The 22,669-nt window shown below is 30.5% G+C and overlaps 7 protein-coding genes across 13 annotated transcripts; 2 read left to right on the forward strand and 5 right to left on the reverse strand.

The window, feature by feature from the left end:
• The first annotated feature begins 61 nt into the window (after positions 1-61).
• LOC100877995 (trimeric intracellular cation channel type 1B.1) lies at positions 62-10,931 on the forward strand. Of its 4 annotated transcripts, none has more exons than XR_013040690.1 (9): positions 62-201; positions 1,365-1,521; positions 1,618-1,713; positions 1,782-1,870; positions 1,937-2,024; positions 2,114-2,234; positions 2,316-2,473; positions 2,591-2,726; positions 8,401-10,931. XR_013040690.1 is itself a non-coding variant. In XM_076540482.1 (8 exons), the coding sequence occupies exons 1-7, from the start codon at positions 81-83 to the stop codon at positions 2,469-2,471; spliced, it is 828 nt and encodes a 275-aa protein (XP_076396597.1). In that variant the 5' UTR covers positions 62-80; the 3' UTR covers positions 2,472-2,492; positions 2,591-3,683. The 4 variants fall into 4 exon arrangements, 2 of the variants coding, with proteins under 2 accessions (XP_076396597.1, XP_012141020.1); XR_013040689.1 differs by lacking the exon at positions 8,401-10,931 and adding an exon at positions 2,809-3,683; XM_076540482.1 differs by lacking the exon at positions 8,401-10,931 and having other exon boundaries at positions 2,316-2,492; positions 2,591-3,683.
• On the reverse strand, positions 1,617-7,399 carry LOC105662533 (uncharacterized). Its single transcript, XM_012285632.2, has 7 exons — positions 7,187-7,399; positions 6,364-6,848; positions 6,086-6,286; positions 5,081-6,010; positions 4,701-4,880; positions 3,814-4,624; positions 1,617-3,705 (listed from the first exon to the last, which is right to left on the reverse strand). The coding sequence occupies exons 1-7, from the start codon at positions 7,387-7,389 to the stop codon at positions 3,696-3,698; spliced, it is 2,820 nt and encodes a 939-aa protein (XP_012141022.2). The 5' UTR covers positions 7,390-7,399; the 3' UTR covers positions 1,617-3,695.
• On the reverse strand, positions 7,554-9,398 carry LOC100876692 (uncharacterized). The gene is made up of 5 exons (XM_076540637.1): positions 9,012-9,398; positions 8,645-8,817; positions 8,338-8,581; positions 8,145-8,268; positions 7,554-8,084 (listed from the first exon to the last, which is right to left on the reverse strand). Exons 1-5 carry the CDS (start codon positions 9,396-9,398, stop codon positions 7,882-7,884), a joined length of 1,131 nt encoding a protein of 376 aa, XP_076396752.1. The 3' UTR covers positions 7,554-7,881.
• Positions 10,391-14,352, reverse strand: LOC100881316 (mitogen-activated protein kinase p38b). Of its 2 annotated transcripts, none has more exons than XM_003703662.3 (10): positions 14,032-14,352; positions 13,234-13,363; positions 13,001-13,059; positions 12,751-12,892; positions 12,511-12,673; positions 12,362-12,433; positions 11,385-11,464; positions 10,952-11,030; positions 10,691-10,864; positions 10,391-10,612 (listed from the first exon to the last, which is right to left on the reverse strand). In XM_003703662.3, the coding sequence occupies exons 1-10, from the start codon at positions 14,133-14,135 to the stop codon at positions 10,533-10,535; spliced, it is 1,083 nt and encodes a 360-aa protein (XP_003703710.1). In that variant the 5' UTR covers positions 14,136-14,352; the 3' UTR covers positions 10,391-10,532. The 2 variants fall into 2 exon arrangements, with proteins under 2 accessions (XP_003703710.1, XP_003703709.1); XM_003703661.3 differs by lacking the exon at positions 11,385-11,464 and adding an exon at positions 11,812-11,891 and having other exon boundaries at positions 14,032-14,344.
• A 433-nt stretch (positions 14,353-14,785) lies between these two features.
• LOC100880644 (ATPase ASNA1 homolog) lies at positions 14,786-17,491 on the forward strand. Of its 2 annotated transcripts, none has more exons than XM_076540460.1 (7): positions 14,786-14,931; positions 14,994-15,202; positions 15,292-15,394; positions 15,469-15,619; positions 15,879-16,187; positions 16,265-17,009; positions 17,196-17,491. In XM_076540460.1, the coding sequence occupies exons 1-6, from the start codon at positions 14,786-14,788 to the stop codon at positions 16,382-16,384; spliced, it is 1,038 nt and encodes a 345-aa protein (XP_076396575.1). In that variant the 3' UTR covers positions 16,385-17,009; positions 17,196-17,491. The 2 variants fall into 2 exon arrangements, with proteins under 2 accessions (XP_076396575.1, XP_012140997.1); XM_012285607.2 differs by having other exon boundaries at positions 16,265-16,487.
• On the reverse strand, positions 16,509-18,544 carry Gcat (Glycine C-acetyltransferase). Of its 2 annotated transcripts, none has more exons than XM_076540456.1 (7): positions 18,441-18,544; positions 18,157-18,362; positions 17,803-18,089; positions 17,524-17,730; positions 17,201-17,393; positions 16,933-17,110; positions 16,509-16,851 (listed from the first exon to the last, which is right to left on the reverse strand). In XM_076540456.1, the coding sequence occupies exons 1-7, from the start codon at positions 18,460-18,462 to the stop codon at positions 16,694-16,696; spliced, it is 1,251 nt and encodes a 416-aa protein (XP_076396571.1). In that variant the 5' UTR covers positions 18,463-18,544; the 3' UTR covers positions 16,509-16,693. The 2 variants fall into 2 exon arrangements, with proteins under 2 accessions (XP_076396571.1, XP_012140998.1); XM_012285608.2 differs by having other exon boundaries at positions 18,157-18,365.
• Positions 18,545-18,675: 131 nt separating this feature from the next.
• On the reverse strand, positions 18,676-21,807 carry LOC100876582 (BOS complex subunit NCLN). The gene is made up of 7 exons (XM_076540447.1): positions 21,633-21,807; positions 21,368-21,555; positions 20,801-21,130; positions 20,512-20,721; positions 20,020-20,424; positions 19,729-19,949; positions 18,676-19,656 (listed from the first exon to the last, which is right to left on the reverse strand). Exons 1-7 carry the CDS (start codon positions 21,805-21,807, stop codon positions 19,518-19,520), a joined length of 1,668 nt encoding a protein of 555 aa, XP_076396562.1. The 3' UTR covers positions 18,676-19,517.
• Between the last annotated feature and the right edge of the window lie 862 nt (positions 21,808-22,669).

Raw genomic sequence — 22,669 nt, forward strand, 5'->3', positions numbered from 1 at the left:
AGATTGATTGAACGCCGAAATACACACCTACTGTGAATAAAAATTATATTATTTTGTGAAACGAGTGAAAGTCGGTCAAAATGGATCCCGAAGCATTCCTGGACATGGCCAATCAGGTCATTAAATTGAAAATGTTCCCATACTTCGATATCGCGCATAGCGTTCTCTGTGCGTTACACGTCAGAGAAGATTTAGGACCCGGTAAGCTCAAGCCCACCCGACCAATTCTAAATTTAATCCGGCCAGAGCCAGCTTATACCTTTTCTAAGACTGTATGTCACTCACTTTCATTTTCTACTTATTCTTTTTGCGATGATATTTATTTCTTTCAATAATTCTTCATTTCTATTAGCAATTTATCCACTATCGTTCGTTGGAATGGTTGGTCAAAAAGTGCATTCCATTTTTCAATACGTGAAAATAATTAACAATGATTTTAATCTTATTAAATTAACGACCTTAGTAGTTTGAGGTCTTTGTTTATATTCTTTTTTTTTTTCCTTTATAATAGTTTAAAGAAATAAAATTCGTTTCAATTGCAATTCTTATCTATAAAGTTAAAAGTGTGTTCAGGAGACTGTATACACTATACAAATTGTTTAAAAATAATAATAACTTTTATAATTTCAATTGTTCTGATACTAAAAACATCATTTAAAATTATCACAAAGCTTTTCGTATCTTATCTGGCACAATTATAACAATCCTATTTTGTGGCATCCATTGAAACTACCCAGCTAATCTATTTCAGTATACGCACTTGTAGGTACATCAGAGTTTCTTTAAATTCCCTACTTTAACTATTAAAATTTATTAACTGTTTATATTACTTATAGATGATTATACCTTTTTTTTTATAAGTAAATATTTACGAAATTAAACATTTACAATATAAAAATGTATTATGGAAGAAGTAGTCATGATATTTCCTTTCAGCAACTTTCTTATGCAATAGACCATGAAGGATGACTTTTGAATGACAATCCTTGTTTCTGTCTATAAAATTTGATGTTTCTTTTACAGTGCATTATAATTTTTAATAACAACAGATTAAAACATAACATATTACATGGAAGATTCATAAAAATTTTGTTATCAATAATTTACGAAATTGTTTAAAAAGATTAAAAAACTACTATTTTACTGTTTATAGCCACTTGGTATTATGTTTGTACAGATACATGTAACATAGTATACTTGTAAGGATTCTAAGCGACCTACTTTAAGCAATATACCCTTTTGATATTTTATGGGATGTTAAATGTTCATAATACATCACAATACATTATTTCATGTATAATAACACAATATTTATTATTTGTATAAGCTGTTGCGACCTGGTGCTTTAAATTTTCATTCAATAGGTGCCCAAGCATTCTCTCGGAAACATCCCCTATCATGTTGGCTTTCCACGATGTTGGTAGTATTTGCAAGTGGTATGCTATGCAATGGCCTTTTAGGGGAACCAATCCTTGCACCTTTGAAGAATACACCACAAGTAGCAGTTGCAACTATTGTTTGGTCAGTATATTTCTTCGGTTACAGCAAAGATAATAGTTAATTAGAGTTACAAACATTTTATTTATAAGAAATAAAATTAATCTATTAATTATATAGGTACGTGATATTTTATACACCATTCGATATTGGATACAAAGTAGCTAAATTTTTACCAGTAAAGATTGTATGCGCGACAATGAAAGAAATATACAGGTAAGTAAATGTTCTTCTGTTACACTTTTCCTTTTTGTTTCTACTTTGTACATAACTGATGTATATAGGTGTAAGAAGGTATATGATGGAGTAACGCATGCAGGAAAGCTTTATCCAAATGCGTATCTTATTATGATCTTAATTGGAACGCTCAAAGGTAAATATTAGCGTCTGAACAATGGAAAAAGAAAAACTATACTAATTTACTTATGTATAATTATAGGAAATGCTGCAGGATTTACAAAATTATTTGAACGTCTTATACGAGGGATATGGACCCCAACTGCTATGGAATTCATGCAACCTAGCTTGTATGTTTGCTTCTTCTTTTCTATTTCTTTGAGTTTTTCCAATTTATAAAATAATATAGATGCGAGTAATTTTGCATTTTATTGTTTAGCCCTACAAAAGCGTCGATGGTTGCGTCTATCATCTTCGTTCTAGATAAAAAGACTGATCTTATTTCGGCACCACATGCATTGGTTTACTTTGGTATTGTTATCTTCTTCGTGTATTTCAAGGTAATAAACATTTTTATTCACTTGTTAACACTATGACTGTTTATTTTGTATTTGATATAACTAATATTATTATTATTTTAGCTGTCTTCCATTTTACTTGGAATTCACGATCCATTTGTACCTTTTGAAAATTTGTTTTGCGCGTTGTTCCTCGGAGGAATTTGGGATTCGTTAGCCAAATTATTGGGGCGAGGCCAAGCTAAAGATGAGAAAGCAGATGCCAAGAAAAAGGACTAAATGTTTGTAAACTTTATGCATGTAATGTTAGATAATATTATACGCAATTTTGTTATTACGTAATTTTAACGTACATCATTTAGGACGAATACGACATCTGTCTGTTTGCTTTTTCACAGGTATATAAATCTCTACAAAATTGACATTAATATTAGCAATAACATGCTAAATATCAGTGAATGGAATCAATTTAATCTAGTCAGACGATACTCGCATGTTGAAGTGTGGCCATCGACAAATCATTAAATATCAGAAGTACAATAACTTATTGTTATACATACATATATATATATATACACATACATACATACATACATATATATTTTAATAATGACAGATGATACATATTGGAGAGTACGATTTTTACCTTTAAGAAGACCAACAGTATTATCTCGGTTGACAACAATTTACCGATGTAATAAAGTCTGTAACTTTGTATAAACACTCTCCAGAATTAATCTGACAATTTTATAAGAATAACGTTATGTTTGTTAAAGATGACGCGTAACTAACAATTGGTTATTTTTCATCAAATTATTCTGATAAATTACGATGCAGAAAGATAAAACATGATTAATTGAATATTAAAAATATGTCCCTTGTTGATTTTTTAAAATAATCTATATTTCACAAATGTTTTAACAATCGAATTTAAACGTTGTTGACATAATATTTTGTAGCATGAAATGCAACTTTTTTTGCAACGTAAATGTGTGTTAAGAGCATTGGCATAACTAAATGCGGACTACAAATACAACGCGTAGTCATATGATGCGTGGTGATATAATATGTGGCAATTTAAGGCTGGTTCTCCTCAGACAAAAATTCGAGTTACGTAAAAGAATACGAGTTATTGAGGACATTTTGAAATTACTAATTTATTGAGCGGTACTTACAGAAAAGAAATCTAAAAAAAAAGATATACTCAGATTAACAACAATTCAGTGCAAAGAGATATTCAAGTGTTTATACAATTTTTAACAATGATAATACAAAACATAATCAACGAGGGAAATTACACCTCTTTTATACTATTTTATTACAATGACATACCGTCGGTTAGAACCTACCACATATATGTATCAAACATTTGCCTTCGATTTAACGATATGAACATAATTTACTATGAAAATTAAATAATGTAATTTTCATATAATATTCCATTTGACGAAACGTTATACATTTTCATGTAATAAAACGAAGTTTTCTCTATTACTATATAATTTACCATCTCCTGTACATAATCATTAACAGAAATTAAAGAACAAGACAAGTGGATTGAAGCACTTCACGATCATTTATATATTTTATATGTATTTTACGTGAATGAAAATTGAATTACCTGTTTATTGCACATTTATGTGATTTTATACCCAAGGGAATTTTAGAGGTCGATTTATTAAAACATACATCTACGTTTGCCACGTCTGTCCAATTACTGTTTGCTTTATCCTTACAATTTTGATCACATATGTAATTGTTAAACATAACTGATCGTTTGCAGTAATCATTATCCATCAAATTTTCGCGTTTTTTTCGGTTTATGACATATGAAGTACAAGTTGATCGACCACAGGTTTCTGCACGTTTATCAACAGAAACATCTATACCAGGACACGTAGTCAACGTTTCTTTATCTGATTTCACAATTCCTTGATTTTCGCTACATTTTATTAAGCGGACCAATATGGGATCTCGTTTCTGGGTACCCACGCTTATCTTATTCTGTACAGTTTGTTCATTCACATCGCGTGCGAGTAACTGCGTCAACGATCCATTTATATCTTTACTGTTTGGCAAGACGAGAATTTCTTTATCGACGTTTGAAAATTTTGTATTCGTTTCTTTTGTTAACTGTATATTGTAGTTGGAAACTTGTTGTGTTTCGTCTTGTTTAGTAATCGTTGATTTGGACATTAACTTCGAATCGTTATCATTAGTCATTGTTAATGTACTTGCATAAAAAGTAGGAGATTCAGTATTCGTAGAAACTGTTTTTTCTTTCGTTTCTTGAGAGGGTGTGTTCGCATTAAATTTTTGGTAAAATTCGTTCGCTTCGTTTTTAGTAGCAACGCCAACATCTAATCCTAATATTCTAATCGTATCTTCTCTAATTTTGTTTAATATTTCCGACACATCGATTGTACATCTTCCTATTAAACAACATACATACTTAGCTTAAATTAATGCTTATCAAAACGCGAACATTAAAAGGTTGTATGAACTTACCATCGGTTTGCGTATTCGACGATGATGATTTAATACGGCATGTATTTTGTTCATATTTAGAAATTAGAATGTTGCACAGAAGTTGTTGTAACAGTAATGCTATTGTGGAATCTTCCTTGATGAGATGCATTGGGTTGCGTGGACATGTATCTACTCTACACGGTTCCGTGTATTCCTGTGCTGTCAGTGGAAATTTTGTATTAATATTAATATTGCCCAAACGCTTAAGATATATATGCTATGCAGTACTCGATACATGTTGCTTACATGTTTAGAGAGAGTTTAGAAAAAGCTCAGGTTTGAAGGCTAAAGAGAGTCTAGAGAGACCCTAAGTTTAAGTAAAAGGGAAAGTTCGAGCTATAACTATTCTGAATGCTTACTTCCTGTTTCCGTTGATTTTCTCAAATCAGTATGTTGTACACAATAATTTATAGATCCAGCAGACTTTGCCCGAGTAACAGGAATATTTTTCTTATCCAAAATACATGGAACAGCCTTTGAACAAAGTTGCATAACATTTTCCGTAGTCACACAGGCTACGCTACAAACTTGATATGCAGAAGTAGTATTAGTTCCAATTTCTGTCCTATCAGATGATCTATTAGAAAATAGATCGCCACGGGATACGCAAATAGTGCTTTGAATCCCTCTTGTTACTTTATCTATCATATTCACAGATATTCCCTTCGATCTTGTTTGATAAATCATGCTTTTATTGTCTCTACTGTTTTCTTTCTCGTCAGTCTGAAGAGAAATGCACCGCGTTCTTTCATCACATTTGCAAATTGTATTTTGTATTCCTATATCAGCGTAATTTACAGCGTTAATTTCCGATTCATTTGTTCTGGTTTTATCAATAGTATCTTTAGGGGGAAATTGTGTCTCCTTTGATTTTGATTCTGGTCGAATGCATTGATCTACTTGAATACTTTGAAGAACAGGTGATGTAGCATTTTCCTTTGTGTTTCCTTGAGACCCTGATAACATAATTTTCAAGCAAGCTTCTATCATGTTACCTTGGAATTTATTTGCTGAAACAGGATCTAATTTAAAGATTTGCGTTTGAGTAGGTACACTCACAGAAGTGCCAATTTTTGAAAGCCTTTCAATCGTCTCCTCGCACTGTACTCCTATATCTACTACTCTTTTAGTTTTTGCAACAAGTTCAACAGGTGGCCTGGTTAATTCTGTTTCAGTAAATCTATTAGTTAGAGTGGGACATGGTACTTGTTTCGATAGATCTTGAAGAAGCTCGAAGTCTCCAGAATTATTCACATATTTTTTCATGTATTCGGATTCGTACGATACATCTAAAAAAAAAAAGTAATCTATTGCTGTTGCTTCAGAATACAATCAATAATTAATTTCTTTCTTTTTAGACTAACCATCCCGTGTTACTTGATTACATTCAGTACATATCATGTATGTTTTACCAGTAGGGTCCTTACTATAACTAGCGCAAGGTATAAAATTCTTCTGTGTATCCATAGGCTTTTCCACATTTCTTACACATTGATCATCATTTGCAGATTCCCAACCACAAACTGGACACCGTAGAAATCCTGGCTCATAACATTTGTCACTTTCTGGCCAAAATTATAAAATAAAATTTATCAAAATTACCGAGTTACACTGCTTTCATTATATTTACTATAATCAGTACCATTTACTGCAGGATCAGTATCTTTGATTGATTTATCATTTAATAATGTAATCTCTTTCTTATCTCTTAAAGTGTTATTTTCTTTTTTAAATTGCGAACAAGGAATGTATCTGATTCGTACATTCGATTGATATCCATCATTTTTGTTAGTCGTTGATCCACGATGTTTTCCACGAATAGATTTTTCCATAGATTTGCTTCTTCTAATTATTCCATCACATGTTGCATCGGTACATGGGTCAAGTCTGACAGTTTTTGTTTCTGTCTTAGCTTTTTCTTTACTTTGTGAACCCTTTATATTATCACTACTTAAGGATTTGAGAACTAAAGGTGTATTATAATTTTCAATTCCTGAGTTTGCTCTTTCTTCTTCATTGATGACTTCCATCAACATTTCTGCCACTATATTGTACCATGGAAAGGGAGATTTGTAATGTTTCTGCGATTGTATGCATTTTATTGTCCGTGCTTGCTCCTGCTTGTATCTGTACCAATAGAAATGATTACAAATTATTTCTTTACATTATATACATGTACACTGAAGGGTACAAAAAGTTTCGTTACAGAAAATGGCGAGATAGAAAAAAGATACTCCACCGCGTGTTAGTTTTATAACAAGAATTTACATTGCATCAACGTGTGTAGAATGCTCCATTTATTATAGGCCATTCATGTGTTAACAACTCAGATTATTAAAAGTATATTATTGATAAATGGAACACTCCATATACATAAATAACTGAATGCTAAATAATCGTTTGTTTCGAGTCGAAAACAAGTTACTTTTTTTTTACTTTTATCAGAATTTCTGATTATACACTACTTTTCTCTTATGATCTTGATTTGTTGCAAATAGTCGTTTACAGTAAAGCCGGGTATATCGAGAGCGTCGATAATTTTTCGTAAAGCTGCATTCTTTTCGTGGCAATTGTAGTAGTTCCTGTGATAAGGATTCCAAAGGCACGGATGTTGCTTGTACGTCTTCAAGAAACTAATTACTAATCCCTCATTCCATTTTAACGACATTTTACAAATGTTTTTACGAGTGCTCCGATTACGTGTTTGAATAAAAATTATGAACGTGATATCTTGTACCTTAATAATTTTACATACATTTATATGGTTAAGTCAATATTATGCAGTTGAAGAACATGACTGAACTTGATCGCGCGATAGATCGAACAAAAGCGTTTGTCAAATTACTATACGTTACTTTTATTAACTTTTTATTATGATGTTACACGAATCTTCTATAAAATACAGGTACACGCGTTTGTATTTGTCGCGCTAATCAATGGGTACCTCTCTCCCTCCTTCTTACCTGAGTGTGTAACAGCTATAAATAAATACATACATATTTACGTATCTTTAATCCTTTGCAATCCTATATTTTGAAAATTATTACGAACTGCAATGGATTAATGCAATTTGTGGATGATAATTATACGATGAAATGTCGAAATTCAATTCTTACCCTTAATATGCTTTAATTAATTCCTAGCCAAACGGTTTTCGGCATCATTTGCAACGAAATTTAGAAGATTGATCCGTCTTGATCATAATAACCGGCAAACCACAGCTACAAATCATTTCTTTTTGAATGATTTCACACTCACTGCAGCTAGATGAAGCATAGCATTCTGAACATTTTGATTTGATGTTATCAAGACGCTCCTGTGCAATCAAATCTTGTATACGTTTCTCCAGTTTAATCGCAACTCCTAAAAACAAATGTTTATCGATAATCGTTTTGACATTACGTTATGGGGCACAGGAATTACCAAAATCCATGTTTCGTAATTGAAACGCGATACTCTTTCCAAACATGTGAAACTCGTCGTGAATTTCCTTTTTCCATGTATTATTCTCATCAGTTGATGTTTTATCTACATTGTTGCTGTTATCCTACAGAATATGTTAATTTTGAACATTTCCAAATTTTAAACACAATTTAAATAATGTAGTTTTATTTACCGAGTCACTCTTCAGTGATGTAGGTCTAGATTCCATGTTTTTCATATTTCTATTATCTTCTAGACACACTTGACAAGTTGTACAATGCATTGTGAAAGAAGATACGTCGGTTTGTACTGCGTGTTCTGTACCGACATCTTTCCTGTTATTACTTCCAACATCGTGAGTTACTTTCTGTGAAAACAGGTGTAAATAATTTGTATCTGTAGTGATATTTTCACCTTCTGTTCGAGACTTCAGATTTCTAAACAAAAAATGTTAAATGATTTCCTTTTTCCAATAATATCATAGAAGCATAATAAATTACTTGGAACACATATGAAATTTATCTGTGTATGATTTATTACAACGACAATTGGCATAGGGGCAACCACAATCTTTTCCTGGTGAACCTAATTCCATAGATGTTAACTGGTTCAGTTGTTTGTTTGTTTCATTATGCTGATAATCCTTAAAGACATTTTTTTTATCATGACTTATCTAATTATGATATATGAATCAATTTACGTAAATGAAATTTATAAAATTATATACGCTTGTATATTATTTGCAAAACAGTACAGCTATGTTACAATAAATATGATATAACATAATATAATGTACAAACTACTTAATTTACTTATTTTTTATAGTTAAAAAAATAATCAAATATGTAATCTTTGCATAAACTTTTATATGTACATTCTTAATGGAATTTTAGCATGTAAATGTAAATATACCTTCCACAAATCATTTGTCCAATCCTGTGTTACAAATGGAAAAAATAGTTGATGTATCAGCAGAAACCAACTTGCTGTTGGTTTGTAAAACTTTTCACAAGATATTGCAGCACAGATTTTGGACAATTCATGGCAATATTGAGCTTTTATAAAAGTAATTCTTTTGATACAATCACAAACTGTCAAGCCACAAACATTCATGCGATCCACAATATTTTTGTATGCTTTGTAACGACAAAGTTTATTTTTAAAATCAGGATGCAAAGGATTCCTGAGGCACTCGTGTTCACTATAAAGAGTTACTAGTTTCAAAGTTTTACTTGTAGTCCATGCAATTGGCATGATAAACTGCTGCAATTAGTGATAAGGTTATTTAACCCTCCATTTACAAAGATAGCATTACTTGCATATTATAAACACTTTATGTTGCGTATAATTTGAATTCATATTAAAATTTGTTATGAAAATTTTTAAATGAAAAGAATACAGTGGAAAGATTGTGTTTGAATTATACATTATATGTATGTAAATTTTAGAGATACAAAAATTTTGAAAAATAAAAAAAATGAAACAATACATGAAGTATACAATGAATCTTTTTAGTTATTGATTTTTTCATGATTATTTAATTTGTGATTAACAAGTATGCAAAGATCAAAAAATTTATTTAGCCACATTTCTTGTTAAAAGCATCACTATATTTTATAAATTAAGTTATTTTAAATAATTGTATAAAAAAAAAGAAAAAAAAAAAAAAAAATGAGAATCATTTATAATTCAACGAAATATAATTGGTACTACTTGAATCTTTCAAATGTAACCAGTGTCCTTTAGGAAAATGTTCCTCATTATCTTAAAGTACACAAGAAGGGAGCATTTCGCTGAAAGACACGATTTAAATCTGTAAGTCACAAGCAGTACCAGCTATACACCAGGCAGTTAAAACTTCAAAGTAATGTGTCCTCTATTGCAGACTAGAACCAACAGTGAATGAAACAGAATTTTATATTTTGAAGCTAACACTTTGCTAAAAAATCCCTTCTTTTTCCCATTCACATTAAGATCATATGAATTTCATGTTATGAAATATACCGTTTGCATTCATAAATAATAACGTAATTTTTGAATTTCGATTCCTTAAACACATGTTGTAATCATTGAAATTGAAGTGTCACACCGCGTGAATATAATATTTGCCAATGTAATAATAATTGTTTAAACGTTTTGTGGATTTACAGTTTACATTTGAAGTGCATAATATTAACAATTCTTGTATCTTACGTCATTAACAAAAATATACATTTTGACTTCTAATACAAATAAATTTGTATGAATAATTTTGTTACCCATGTAACATCATATTATATACAATGACATTTTTGTATAACAATTTTACATATTTTTATACTTATTTGTTGTTAATATTATCCTACCGTGTTTAATACCTATATCATTACTTGCGCTACTGACACAATTTTATGACGTGGATTCAATCGGTGAAGACATTGCAGGTAGTTGTTGAGGTACAAAGTTTATAACTTCATGATAAACAAGTTCTAAAAATAATAATGTTCAATTATTTTTATGTTGAATTTAATTTCTCATAAAAAATATATGAAAGAGGTATTTCAGACCTTTCCATTTTTCAACCGGTAAATCCATATCTTCAAAGCTTTGATCATATGGTAGAGATACCGGTTCGTCTGATGGATCAGCATATTGCGCAAGATACGGATGAGCTAGAGCTTGTTCTGCTGTAATTCGTTTTTCCGCGTCTAATTCTAACATTAATTCAAGCAAATCTATGGCTGGAAGATGATATAAAATGTATTTAATTCGTACTGCTTATAATAATAAATAACTTTAAATAAATAATTTCTTTATTCCACAATTACCTAGAGGATTAGCACCTCGGAAAACATCTTTGAAGTTCTTTTTCTTTAATGGAGGTAGGCTTTGTATATAATTTCTTGCCTAAAACAATGTTGTCATTTACTTTTCACTTTTATATTATGCATATCATTTCGATATTGCACATCAATCGGAAGTTATATAACTCGTTAAATAGTTGGTAAATGGTAAGACTTCGCTTCATATGCCATTAAAATATTGCTCTTAGCGCATATTTTTAATTTCCTTTTTATGCATATAATATAAAACTCAAAGCAAAATCATTAATTAATTTCAATTTAATGTATTGAACGTGGTAATAAAATATAAATAGTATATAAAAATGTAAAAAAAATTAATAATTCATGGAAAATCGATTTAAATAATAGCTGAATAATTTTATAAGAAATATTTACTTTAGAAAAACAAAAAAATTACCTCTTGGCTCGTAATTTTGCTTAAAGTTTCTTCTGTGGGAGTACCACAGAGTACTAAAACTCGTGTTAGATGATCAATGTCTGCTTAAAGTTAAGGTATGTTTAAAGCATAATTCATTATATACAATTAAACAAAATTTGAATTAGTACAAAACTACACTTTTTTTCAAGCATTTGTTGCAATATCAAGAATAAATAGTATGTATAAAATTAGCACTCATTAGGTGAGTTTAATGAAAGACGAGTTTAATATAAAACACTATATCTACATTTGATTTGTATGTAGTTAAAAGTTTAGTAATTAATACAAACACACGTAACATGCAAGGCGTTTATTTGCAATGTGTCACAAATAGGCAATATGCACTAGTTCCTATTAGTGTTATTAGTCAATTTTATTATTCCACAATTTTTTGAAAATTACTTACCGACTCTGATGATATTTTTTGCATAAACTCGTCTCGCGGAGTACCCAGTATCTCCATTATTAAGTTCAGTTGATGTATATCTGCTCTTGCTAAGGTTCCACCACACCTTTTTCTATTTCCACTAAATACTTCAGTTATTATATGTATATTATGACAAGTGATATTATTTTATGCATTAAAGCATATTAAAAGACGTACACATACGTGTTTATTTTTTCTCTCAAGAAGTACACAAATAAATAATGTTCTTTTGTTATTGAATTCAAGCTAAATAAATAGAATTTGTGCCAAATAATAAATAAAATAAAAGATATTAAGATATTAGCACTGAAAAATGTTAAAGCAAAGAAGAAGCCATGTAAAGCCTTAGCAGAAAGCATGTCTTTTAATTTTGAGATGGTTATAGGTTTGTAATATTTTTTATACGAGTACGATAAAGTTTGTACACACACAAATATGATATAGTTAAATGGAAAGCACAAACACTGATTATGATTATAGAATATCAGTATTTAAAAAAGATTAGAAAGCATGTTGACAGAAAGGATACGATCCGTTCCAGGAAATAATGTTCGTCCTGTTAACAATTCAGCCATTATACAGCCAACAGACCAAATGTCGACTAAAAAATATAATTATTTTAGTGTTATAAGTTAAGATTAATTAATTAGTTATAGACAAGGCCTATGATTAAACTACCTGTTTGATTATAGTGCATCCAATTAAGCATAATTTCTGGAGCTCTGTACCATCTTGTTGCAACATAACCAGTCATTTCATTCTCTGTAGGCCTAGCTAATCCAAAATCTAAAATTTTTAGCTCGCAATCTTCATTTACAGCTATGTTAGAGGGTTTCAAATCCTAAACAGAAAAGGTGATATTTTGAAGGTATTTCAACTATATTTAACTATCAAGTTAAGTAAGTTATATTACTTTACCCTGTGTATTATGCCTGCTGAATGAATATACTTCAAACCACGAAGAATCTGATACACAAGAAATTGTACATGATCATCCGAAAGCTTCTGAGTCCTTACAATATTATTGAGATCTGCACCCATCAAATGTGTAACTAAATATCTATTAAAAACATATGATATTACTAAAATACAGTGATGAAAATTTAAATCTGCTTTATTTGTTAAAATCGGTTAAATAAAACAATAAAATTATTTATGTAGTACATACACTTGCTGAAAATCTTCCAAAGATGAAGATGGATGAAATACATCTAATAGACCGATTACCTACAAAAAGCATCAATTAAATATTTCGCAATAACTGGTGGAAATTAAGCTAAATACATAATATCGTTAGTTTTAAGTTCAAGTGCCAAGATAAAGTATTTCAATGGTTTAACTTTTCATAATGCCAACAATAAAAATATATTATGCATGTATAATCTGTTTGTGTTGACTTACATTTTCATGATTCATATGTTTCAACATACGAAGCTCTCTATATGTACGTTTTGCGTGTACTGCTGACTGGAATGGTCTAGCTAATTTTTTAATCGCTACTTTTTGCCCAGTTGTAGTATCAACTGCTGAACTAAAACATTGTGCAAATACAGATACATTTTAGTCGCATCTTTACTTTAATTTGAATTATAATATCAATTATGGTTACAACAATATTTTATGGACATTATATCCTTGAAATTGAAAAGCTTCAATAAATTCTATTTTGAGGATCAATTCTTATTTTCATAAAATACAATTAATATAAATATAAAAGAAATTATATCATATATAGCATCATGTTTGTTTATTAAAAACGTCGTATCCCAAAATTTGTATGCACAATAAACAAGATTATTTTCGAAAAACGAATTAAATAATAGATTCACGACATTCATATTCTTGGAAAAGCATTGTCAAACATTCTAATTATAGTTTGTTTGCGATATACAACGAAACGGTGCGCTTGCGACAATTGCCGCAATCTCTTCTTTGCATTCATTAATAACTTGAAAATTTAATGTCGGGAAAATATAGTCCATAGTTTTAAACGATAAAATGAAATAAAAGAAATGCCAGAAATGTCAAGGTTGTAAATCGATCGTGATTATAAATGCTGAATTCATTACGAGAAAGGGAATAAGATTGTTAAAACACTGTAAACAAATTATAATGATCACGACAATCAAAAATCTATTTTAAAGTACAGCAATCATTGTTAAGTTTATTAATGGTAGTTTTAATTACTTTTTTCCTTACCACACTTGACCGTAAGCTCCTGATCCTACTGCAGTGAGCATTTGATACCGTTCCGGAACCTCCCATTCGGTCCGATTTATTTCAATTTTATGAAACTGCGGCATGCTATATACAATTTTTAACTCACTCTAGTTAGGAAAATTTACAAGAGTACGATTAAAACCACAGAAATTTGAATTAACGTATGAGACAGTACTTTACAGACACTTTCAGCATTTCCAAATTAGCCCACTATTAAAAACCACTACATCCATCGTGTGTAGGTTTTCTATAGTCGATAGCAATATCGATATTAAATATAAATTTGTCGAGTAATCGATTAATATTTATCGAACGACTACTTTTCGATAATTTATTTCAAAATCTTTTATTTGCCATAAAATTATATAATGTATATAAAATTTATTAGAATTGCTATTACTGATAGAAGAGAGAATATTTTTAGATCACATGAATATCTACTTATCTATCTATTTATCTCTCTCTCTCTCTCTCTCTCTCTCTCTCTCTCTCTCTCTCTCTCTCTCTCTCTCTAAATATATAATAAATATATAATAAATAATATCAATGAACGAAATGTACGACAAATCGATAGTACAATATCGATGATTTCTCTTACTTTCTTATACATGTTTCATGTTGTTTTTTTATGTGTTCAGGGATATGAAGTGTTCATAGTATAATTGTTCTGTACTTTTGTGTCATCTTCGTTACTAGCGACATTAATAAATGACGTGTTAAAATTGTTTGAAACATGTCTCTCTGTGGATCAGCGAATATGAATACAAATGACAGCGAACCGATTGAATATGAACCTTCGATTAGGAACGTGATCGAACAACGATCTTTACGATGGATATTTGTCGGTGGCAAAGGCGGAGTTGGTAAAACGACGTGCAGGTAATTATAACCTCTGAATATTGTTTATCACAGGAGTTTTAATAAATCGTTTTATTCCTCAGTTGTTCCTTGGCTGTGCAATTGTCGAAAGTCAGAGAAAATGTACTCATCATTTCAACCGATCCCGCGCACAATATTTCCGATGCGTTCGATCAAAAATTTAGTAAAGTTCCAACTAAAGTAAAAGGTTTTGATAATCTTTTCGCCATGGAAATAGATCCAAATGTTGGCATTACAGAGTTACCCGAGGAATACTTTGAAAACGAAGCAGGTACTTTTTTCTTTTTGGTGTTAAATCTGTAAGTTACAAATTTTAATTAGGAATAAGAATTACTTTATTGTAACCACTTTGTATAACAGCTTTAGGAGGCGAAACAATGAGATTAAGTAAAGGTATAATGCAAGATATTGTAGGAGCATTTCCTGGAATCGATGAAGCTATGAGCTATGCAGAAGTTATGAAGTCAATAATTAATTATCTAGTTACTATATCCACACAGATTGATAGTTTTTAATAATTTTGCTTTGTCTTTCTAGACTCGTTAAAGGAATGAACTTTTCTGTTGTTGTTTTCGACACTGCTCCAACTGGTCATACTTTAAGATTATTATCTTTTCCACAAGTAGTAGAGAAAGGATTAGGAGAACTGATGTGTTTGAAGATGAAAATTAGCCCTTTTATTACACAGGTTTGAAGAGTATAAAATATTTTATGGAGTATAAAGAACACTCTACATCTTGCAAGATGTCTAATAATTGCGATCATTTTGATAAATAACAAAAGTACACAAATTATATTTTTATAATTGTGTTAAAAAATGGTAGGCTTTACAGTTATACAATAAATAGTATTTGTATTCTTTCTATTAGACATCTTATGTGATATTGATAGTATATACTAGTACCATTTCAACGAGTAACTTTAATATGAAATACATTTCATTGCAGATAAATTCATTACTAGGCATGACAGGTTTCAATGTAGATACATTTTGCAATAAAATAGAGGAGACGCTTGTTGTTATTCGACAGGTTAATGAACAATTTAGAAATCCTGATCAGACAACATTTATTTGCGTATGCATAGCAGAATTTTTATCACTTTATGAAACAGAAAGGCTTGTACAGGAATTGACAAAGTGTGGTATCGATACTCACAATATTATAGTCAATCAGTTATTATTTTTAAAGGATGGAGATGCACCCTGTAGACTCTGTCTTGCTAGACATAAAATACAAGATAAATATTTGGAACAGGTAAAACCGGGATATTTTAATTTTTACTTGCTTGGATATAAAAATATTATAAATTGATTATTTAATTTTCATTCTAGATAATGGACCTTTATGAAGATTTTCATATTACTAGACTTCCTTTATTAGAAAAGGAAGTTCGCGGTGTTCAACAAGTAAAAGAATTTTCTGAAAATCTTTTGAAACCATACAGACCTTAATATTTATATAACGAATTTGATTTAACGAGAATACATAACTTTACGTATAATCAAAAATTTTATTAACCAAAAGGAATTACACACTGTGAAATTTGTATAAAAGGTAATATTTTTATTTATGATATTTAGCAAGAAAATATTCTTTCGCATGTATTTGAATGTTTGTTTTGATATCTATACATTAAACGCTACTTGTTCGACGTTATAAAAATTTTGTTTCTTTTTTATACCATACATTTAACCAACAGTTATCAGAAACGATTTTTCGTAATTTACATTTCTATTTTCATGCGTGAATTGTAAAACGTATCAACCAATAATCCCAATTTCTTTCCCGACATTTATAAAGGCACTTACGGCGTGTTCTATATCCTCCTGTGAATGTGCAGCACTAATCTGAACACGTATACGTGCTTTATCCTTTGGTACTACAGGATAACTGAAGCCAATAACATAAATTCCTTTCTCTATAAAAAAGTGTTTTATCTATTCAAAAGATGTTAATGATTTTCGCTGAAATTTTATATATAATAGTATAAAATATTAACTTATCATCTTATCAGCAAATTCAGTGGCTATCCTTGCATCACCTATCATGACAGAACAAATGGGATGATTGTCACCGGTAATTGTAAATCCTGCTGCTTTCATACTATTTCTAAACAAATTGGTGTTATTTTGTAACTGATCTAGAAATTCTGTAGAGTTACTTATTAAATCCATGACCTATATAAAATATTAGGCAAAACAATAACTGTATCTGTGTGTAATAAATTAAAAAATATGTGAAAGATAAGTAATATTTTTTTAGAGTACCTTGCTCGCTGACGCGACTACAGGAGGAGGTAATGAATTTGAAAATAAATATGGCCTGCTACGTTGCCTTAATAAATTAATCAGTTCATTTATACCGGTCGTATAACCACCTGCTGCTCCACCAAGAGCTTTGCCCAATGTTGAATTAATAATATCAATACTTCCCAATTGATTAAAGTATTCTTCTGTACCCCTAATATGAATTATTATGATAGTTTACATATATGCATGTATTAATAAAACTTTGAAATATAAGTAATTTATATCAATAAAGAATATTATTAATATTAATTCAAGTTATAAAGTAATAAATGTAGGAATACCTTCCAGTTTTTCCAAAAAATCCAGTTGCATGACAATCATCCACAAAAGTAAGAGCATTATATTTGTTCGCAAGCTCAACAATTTGTGATAATGGTGCAACAGTACCATCCATGGAAAATACACCATCCGTTGCAATAAGACGCAAACGAGAAGACATGCTATCTCGAAGTTTATTTTCTAAATCTATCATGTCTCTGTGCTTGTACCTTTACAAAGTATGATTTAGATATTTACTTACCTAAATTAAATATTTACCTGTACTTAGTTAAGTTACATACCTATATTTTCTTGCCTTACATAATCTAATGCCATCAATAATGGATGCATGATTAAGTTCATCGCTTAATACTGTATCTTCGGACGTTAACAATGTTTCAAACAATCCAGCATTTGCATCAAAACAAGATGCATAGAGAATGGCACCTTCTCTGCCATGAAACTGAGCAATTTTCTTTTCCAATTCTACATGAATTTCTTGAGTGCCACATATGAATCTCACAGAACTTAAACCAGCTCCATACTTATCTAAAGCAGCTTTTGCTGCTGAAATTACTTCTTTGTTATCCTAAATATGTTTAAATGTACTTAATCAATATGCATTACTTTGATATTTGCATTATTTGTATACTTACCGATAAGCCTAAATAATTATTTGCGCAAAAGTTAAGAGCTTCCACTCCATTTTTTAGCGTAATTCGTGTCCGTTGAGGCGAGGTAATTATTCGTTCATTTTTCCAAACACCAGTTGCTTTTATTGTCTCCAACTCTGGTTGTAGGCATTTTGCTAAAAGACTCATAGCTTTTTGCGGTAACCATTTCTTATTTTGAAGTTTGAAACCTGCTAAAAATATAAACTGTTTAAATTCACAATTTTTTAAATAATTTTTCATCAAAGAATTAACTAAATATAAAGTACTTTTGTTAATGATAAAATTCATGTTTCATAGACCAGCTAGTAGTACACTTTAATGCATATTGAATAGTGTCTACTTGTAAAGAAGAGAAAGTATAATAAACCAGTCAAACCTGTTATAGTGGTGTAAGAATCTTTAAACTTAGCAACATTTTATAATATTGTGCAGGATGATTCAGGCATATTCTGTCAATCGGAAAAGTCACATTGAAGGATATGTTTAGTGGAAATTTGGATGTTTAGTTTTCATTACGTTTATTTTACAATCTTTTTACATTTTTTCTGGTACTTTTTTTTTAAATTTATTTTTAATAAACATTTATTATAATTTATGTTTCAAGTTACTTTGCCTTATCTAACAAATGTTTTTACAATATTTTTCATGTATTCTAAGAAAAAATTTGTTTTGTGTCCTATCATTCTACATTCTATGTATATTATTGAATTACATTCGTTCGTACACAAAACAATCGTTAAGAGTACATTACAGTATTAATATTGCATATTATGTTATAAACATAATAACTATGTAGTAAATATATCAAAAGAAATGATTAGCTTGTATTTTAAGAAAATTAGCAATCTACTATTCTATGTATAATTCGAAATGTTTATTTTTATTGCTAGATATAAGTTAAATAATTCTGGATTCGTATTTATGCTTAAATTTTCCAGTCTTTTTCATTATGAATTGCATTTTCAAATCTCACTATTTGGTCTGTCATAATTTGGTCTTAATTATCACGCATTTTTAAGCAGTAATTTATCAGAAAACCTCAATTGACAATGTCTTAAATATTTGTATCACTGGCATTGCTTTTATTAAGTGAAAAAAGGGGTAAGAAACCAAAAAATTGTACTAAAATTATAACGTTTAAAGATATTTACGATGCAATGTGTAGATAATCTTTAATTAATTGTTAATATGAGCAAAATTAATGTACATAGTTTTGTTCAATTTTTGCTTCATACTTGTAACATTTGTTATGTAATAAATTCATTAAAGGTTCGATGCGAACTTATTACAATGCAGTAAAGAAACTTTTTTTTTTTTTTTTTTTTTTTTTTTAAAATATTAATTCACGATGTTTTGTTCTTCATTGAAAAGCGAGTCGCTAAGGAATATGCACGTGGAAAATTATGTACGATCACATAAACAATTCCCAAGTATATAATGATGGCAATTGTAAGGAAGAGATCAAATACAGCCGGTTTTACGCTGAAACGTAATATAAATAATATTACTTACAAGGGATTCTACTAGCGATAATGATATTTTTGTAAGATTTACCTGTATACATTTAAATTAGCTTTTGTAACATCGTAAAATACAAATTCTGGGTCCTGTTTGTCAGGACTGTGAAAGGTAATTTTGACATCACCAAGATATCTAGCCATCCCTTCTTTTAACGTACCAACTAATACATTAGCCTTATCTGCTAATAATGGAGCTGCTCTTGGTTGTGAGGCTAAGTAAGAAAACCATAAAGATAACGACTCCTTAGATACATCCTAAAAATATAAACTGTAGTAGATAAAAGTACATACATTTTTCTCTACTTCAAAGAAGAAACAAACATACTAGTGGTTCAGTGAAGATTTGACTAGAGCTTAAATTATATATATGTCTTGCCAATGCCTCTGAAACTACTTGGGTATGTTTGTACAATTTATCTATTTGCCCTGTTTGTATAACATCTAAAATCGTTGTCCTTATTGGATCTTCATGGCTTTTCAAAGTAGATAACGTTGTTGCCGGTAATCTGCGAATGCTGTATCTTTCGTGTTCCCACGCTAGAGTTTCTTCAGCTAGATTTATTTTCTTATGTACACCTTCGACGGTAGTGGCATTTAACGACTCGGACACAGCTTTAAGTTCTTTGTAGAAAAGACCACCTGTAGAATTTTCTTTCGGCGGTTTTGAAACGTGAACATAAAGATTATCGCTAGTAGATACAGTGTCTAGACAAATTACATAAGCAGCATCCTATAAAAGCAAGTATTAAATTATCCATACAAGTAATCTAAATAATATATATAACACAGTAACAAATATTTATTAAATATGTATTACTTGTATTATGGAACCTTCAAGTCCATCCAATTGATCTTCCAACCATTTTTTACTACCTTGGTAATTAAGTTTGCCAGCCCCAGTTATAATAAAAACAAGATTATACTGGGGTCTTGATCTACTAGTAGAATATAAAATAGAGAATAATCTTGCTATTTCCAACAACATAGCTACTCCAGATGCATTACTGTCTGCTCCAAAAGATAACTCCTATTTATTAGCAACATATATATCTGTTTACTTTTAAAACTTTTACCCGTATAAGACAAATAATTAACGGTTCACTTACAGGTGCAACTCCAGCACTGTCATAATGCGTCACTAAAGCTATCGTTGGTAATTTCTCTTCAGCTCCTGTACCAGTTAATTTTCCATGTAAAGTAGCTACTTTAACATCTGTTTTAGCAAGCACTTGTCCAGTCGCTACAACTACTTGGTAACCACTTGCAGATATAGAATTAAACATTGCTTCAGCTGCAGAACCAGCCTTTTCATCGGTAACAAATCCATTTGAAAGATCTTCTAAAATAGTTTGAAGATCCGGATGCCAAGATGTGAAATATACGGGTATCGTTGTTTCTGGTCCATATAACATAGCTTCTTCCAAGCTCATAATATGCTGAAATATAAAAAGTAATGTACTTAATTTAACCAGATTATAGCAAATTATTTATTATAATTATAATTTGAACGATATTATATTATTCTCAAGACCATATAATGCAATTTAATGTTTATCTGTTTGAAAGCATGTAATTAAATCAATTATGATCCTATACAGAAAATTGAAGGCATCGCATATATGCAACATTGGTAGAAAATATGTGTTATATCGAAAGTAAATCTGGTTATTAACCTGTTTCTCTTCGTATGTCAAATCAGCAATTTTCTGTGGAAGAACTACTATTAAAGCCCCTGCCTTCTGTTTGATGGTGTGAAATAAACTTGGAGCAAGATCTAATGCCTTTGTAACAACACAATGTCTAGAAGTACTCCATCCTGTAAGGGATCTTGCTTCCAAGGAAATTGGGGCAGTACGACAACCTAAACAGGAATCATATCACCTAAATTATAATCATACTGCAATGAAATGTAAAACATTATAGCAGACAGTCTTTTACCGTGAGGTACACCGTGCAAGTCATACTGGTGCATTCGATATACAGGGAATTCGTGCGATGCAGCAACTGGGTTAACCGGAGAGATAATAATGAAAATCGGTAAAATTATCAATAAATAGTACGGCAGATAACCACGACATAATTCTGCAAAACTATCGCACTCCTCCAACCACATATTTTATTGCAATCTTTTTCAGTAAATTGAATTTCAAAGAAATACAAATTTCAATTTTCATTGACCTCTTATCACGCGTCCGGCTACCTACAGGCAATCTTCGACCCAAGTATACCGATACCAGGGCCACGAAACACTGGTAAAATTAGTCACTGATTTCAGCGTCTTCTACCATCACCGTTCGAACTAATTTGCGCCCCCTTGTGGCTCACTCTCAATAAATCGGTAAAGCGAATAAACGCAAAAATTATATTCAATTGGTTCCCATCGTTCATCGTTAGATGGCTGAACATTTTTATGCCCATGAAATGGAATTTTTTTCAAATTTTGTATATAAAACTTTAAGTCTATTGTTAAGTCGTTTCTGTGGTTTTATAGTGGCCGCAAAACAATTTGCGAGTGTCAACATAAACAGAAAAATACTTTGTTTCAGGAGAAAACGCAATATTTTGTTTGCCTGCTAGATGGGAAGTGCGAATATTAGATATTGCGAGTGGTAGAGACCTGCAGCAGATCAACTGCTCCTCTCGTTTGACGTTGTGCCCAGAGAAGTTAGATTTGCACTTATAGTTCCACAATGTGTTATACATCTATATTTCCGTTATATATGTATATTTCCGAATAATACTCTTCCATTTTTTTTTCCATTCTTGCAGAGACTTATGCAAAGCCATATAGCGAGAGCGTAGATACGAATGTTCGTAAGTCCTTTGAATCTGTAATAAAAGTTGAGTTTTTAATGAAATTAAAATTAAAAGGAAATAGCTCGCATTTGAATGACGAGATAAAAATTGGAGATATTCGATGAAGGATTCAAATGTATACGCGGTAAAGTAAAATTATTTTTTTGCTTTTACACTTT

This window comes from Megachile rotundata, chromosome 15 (assembly GCF_050947335.1).
Source record: "Megachile rotundata isolate GNS110a chromosome 15, iyMegRotu1, whole genome shotgun sequence".
Taxonomy (NCBI): domain Eukaryota; kingdom Metazoa; phylum Arthropoda; class Insecta; order Hymenoptera; family Megachilidae; genus Megachile; species Megachile rotundata.

Coding starts and splice junctions, on each gene's coding strand:
- LOC100881316 (XM_003703662.3), bottom strand. CDS start 14,135: ATGCCGCAGTTTCATAAAATTGAAATAAATCGGACCGAATGGGAGGTT. Junction 12,434..12,510: donor GATGCACTATAATCAAACAG/GTAGTTTAATCA, acceptor TATATTTTTTAG/TCGACATTTGGTCTGTTGGC. Junction 11,031..11,384: donor GCAAAATTACGAGCCAAGAG/GTAATTTTTTTG, acceptor ACATTGTTTTAG/GCAAGAAATTATATACAAAG.
- LOC100876692 (XM_076540637.1), bottom strand. CDS start 9,398: ATGCCAATTGCATGGACTACAAGTAAAACTTTGAAACTAGTAACTCTT. Junction 8,582..8,644: donor AAATTTCATATGTGTTCCAA/GTAATTTATTAT, acceptor TTTTTTGTTTAG/AAATCTGAAGTCTCGAACAG. Junction 8,085..8,144: donor ATTACGAAACATGGATTTTG/GTAATTCCTGTG, acceptor ATTTGTTTTTAG/GAGTTGCGATTAAACTGGAG.
- LOC100877995 (XM_076540482.1), top strand. CDS start 81: ATGGATCCCGAAGCATTCCTGGACATGGCCAATCAGGTCATTAAATTG. Junction 1,522..1,617: donor GCAGTTGCAACTATTGTTTG/GTCAGTATATTT, acceptor TTAATTATATAG/GTACGTGATATTTTATACAC. Junction 1,871..1,936: donor CTTAATTGGAACGCTCAAAG/GTAAATATTAGC, acceptor GTATAATTATAG/GAAATGCTGCAGGATTTACA.
- LOC100880644 (XM_076540460.1), top strand. CDS start 14,786: ATGTCTCTCTGTGGATCAGCGAATATGAATACAAATGACAGCGAACCG. Junction 15,203..15,291: donor ATACTTTGAAAACGAAGCAG/GTACTTTTTTCT, acceptor TTTGTATAACAG/CTTTAGGAGGCGAAACAATG. Junction 16,188..16,264: donor AAGATAAATATTTGGAACAG/GTAAAACCGGGA, acceptor TTTTCATTCTAG/ATAATGGACCTTTATGAAGA.
- Gcat (XM_012285608.2), bottom strand. CDS start 18,462: ATGAATTTTATCATTAACAAAA. Junction 17,731..17,802: donor TGTAAGGCAAGAAAATATAG/GTATGTAACTTA, acceptor TACTTTGTAAAG/GTACAAGCACAGAGACATGA. Junction 16,852..16,932: donor ATTTGCTGATAAGATGATAA/GTTAATATTTTA, acceptor ACTTTTTTATAG/AGAAAGGAATTTATGTTATT.
- LOC100876582 (XM_076540447.1), bottom strand. CDS start 21,807: ATGTGGTTGGAGGAGTGCGATAGTTTTGCAGAATTATGTCGTGGTTAT. Junction 20,425..20,511: donor TTGAAGGTTCCATAATACAA/GTAATACATATT, acceptor TTGCTTTTATAG/GATGCTGCTTATGTAATTTG. Junction 19,657..19,728: donor GCTAATTTAAATGTATACAG/GTAAATCTTACA, acceptor ATTACGTTTCAG/CGTAAAACCGGCTGTATTTG.
- LOC105662533 (XM_012285632.2), bottom strand. CDS start 7,389: ATGTCGTTAAAATGGAATGAGGGATTAGTAATTAGTTTCTTGAAGACG. Junction 6,849..7,186: donor ATCAAGATCATAAGAGAAAA/GTAGTGTATAAT, acceptor CTATTGGTACAG/ATACAAGCAGGAGCAAGCAC. Junction 4,881..5,080: donor AAAATCAACGGAAACAGGAA/GTAAGCATTCAG, acceptor TTCCACTGACAG/CACAGGAATACACGGAACCG.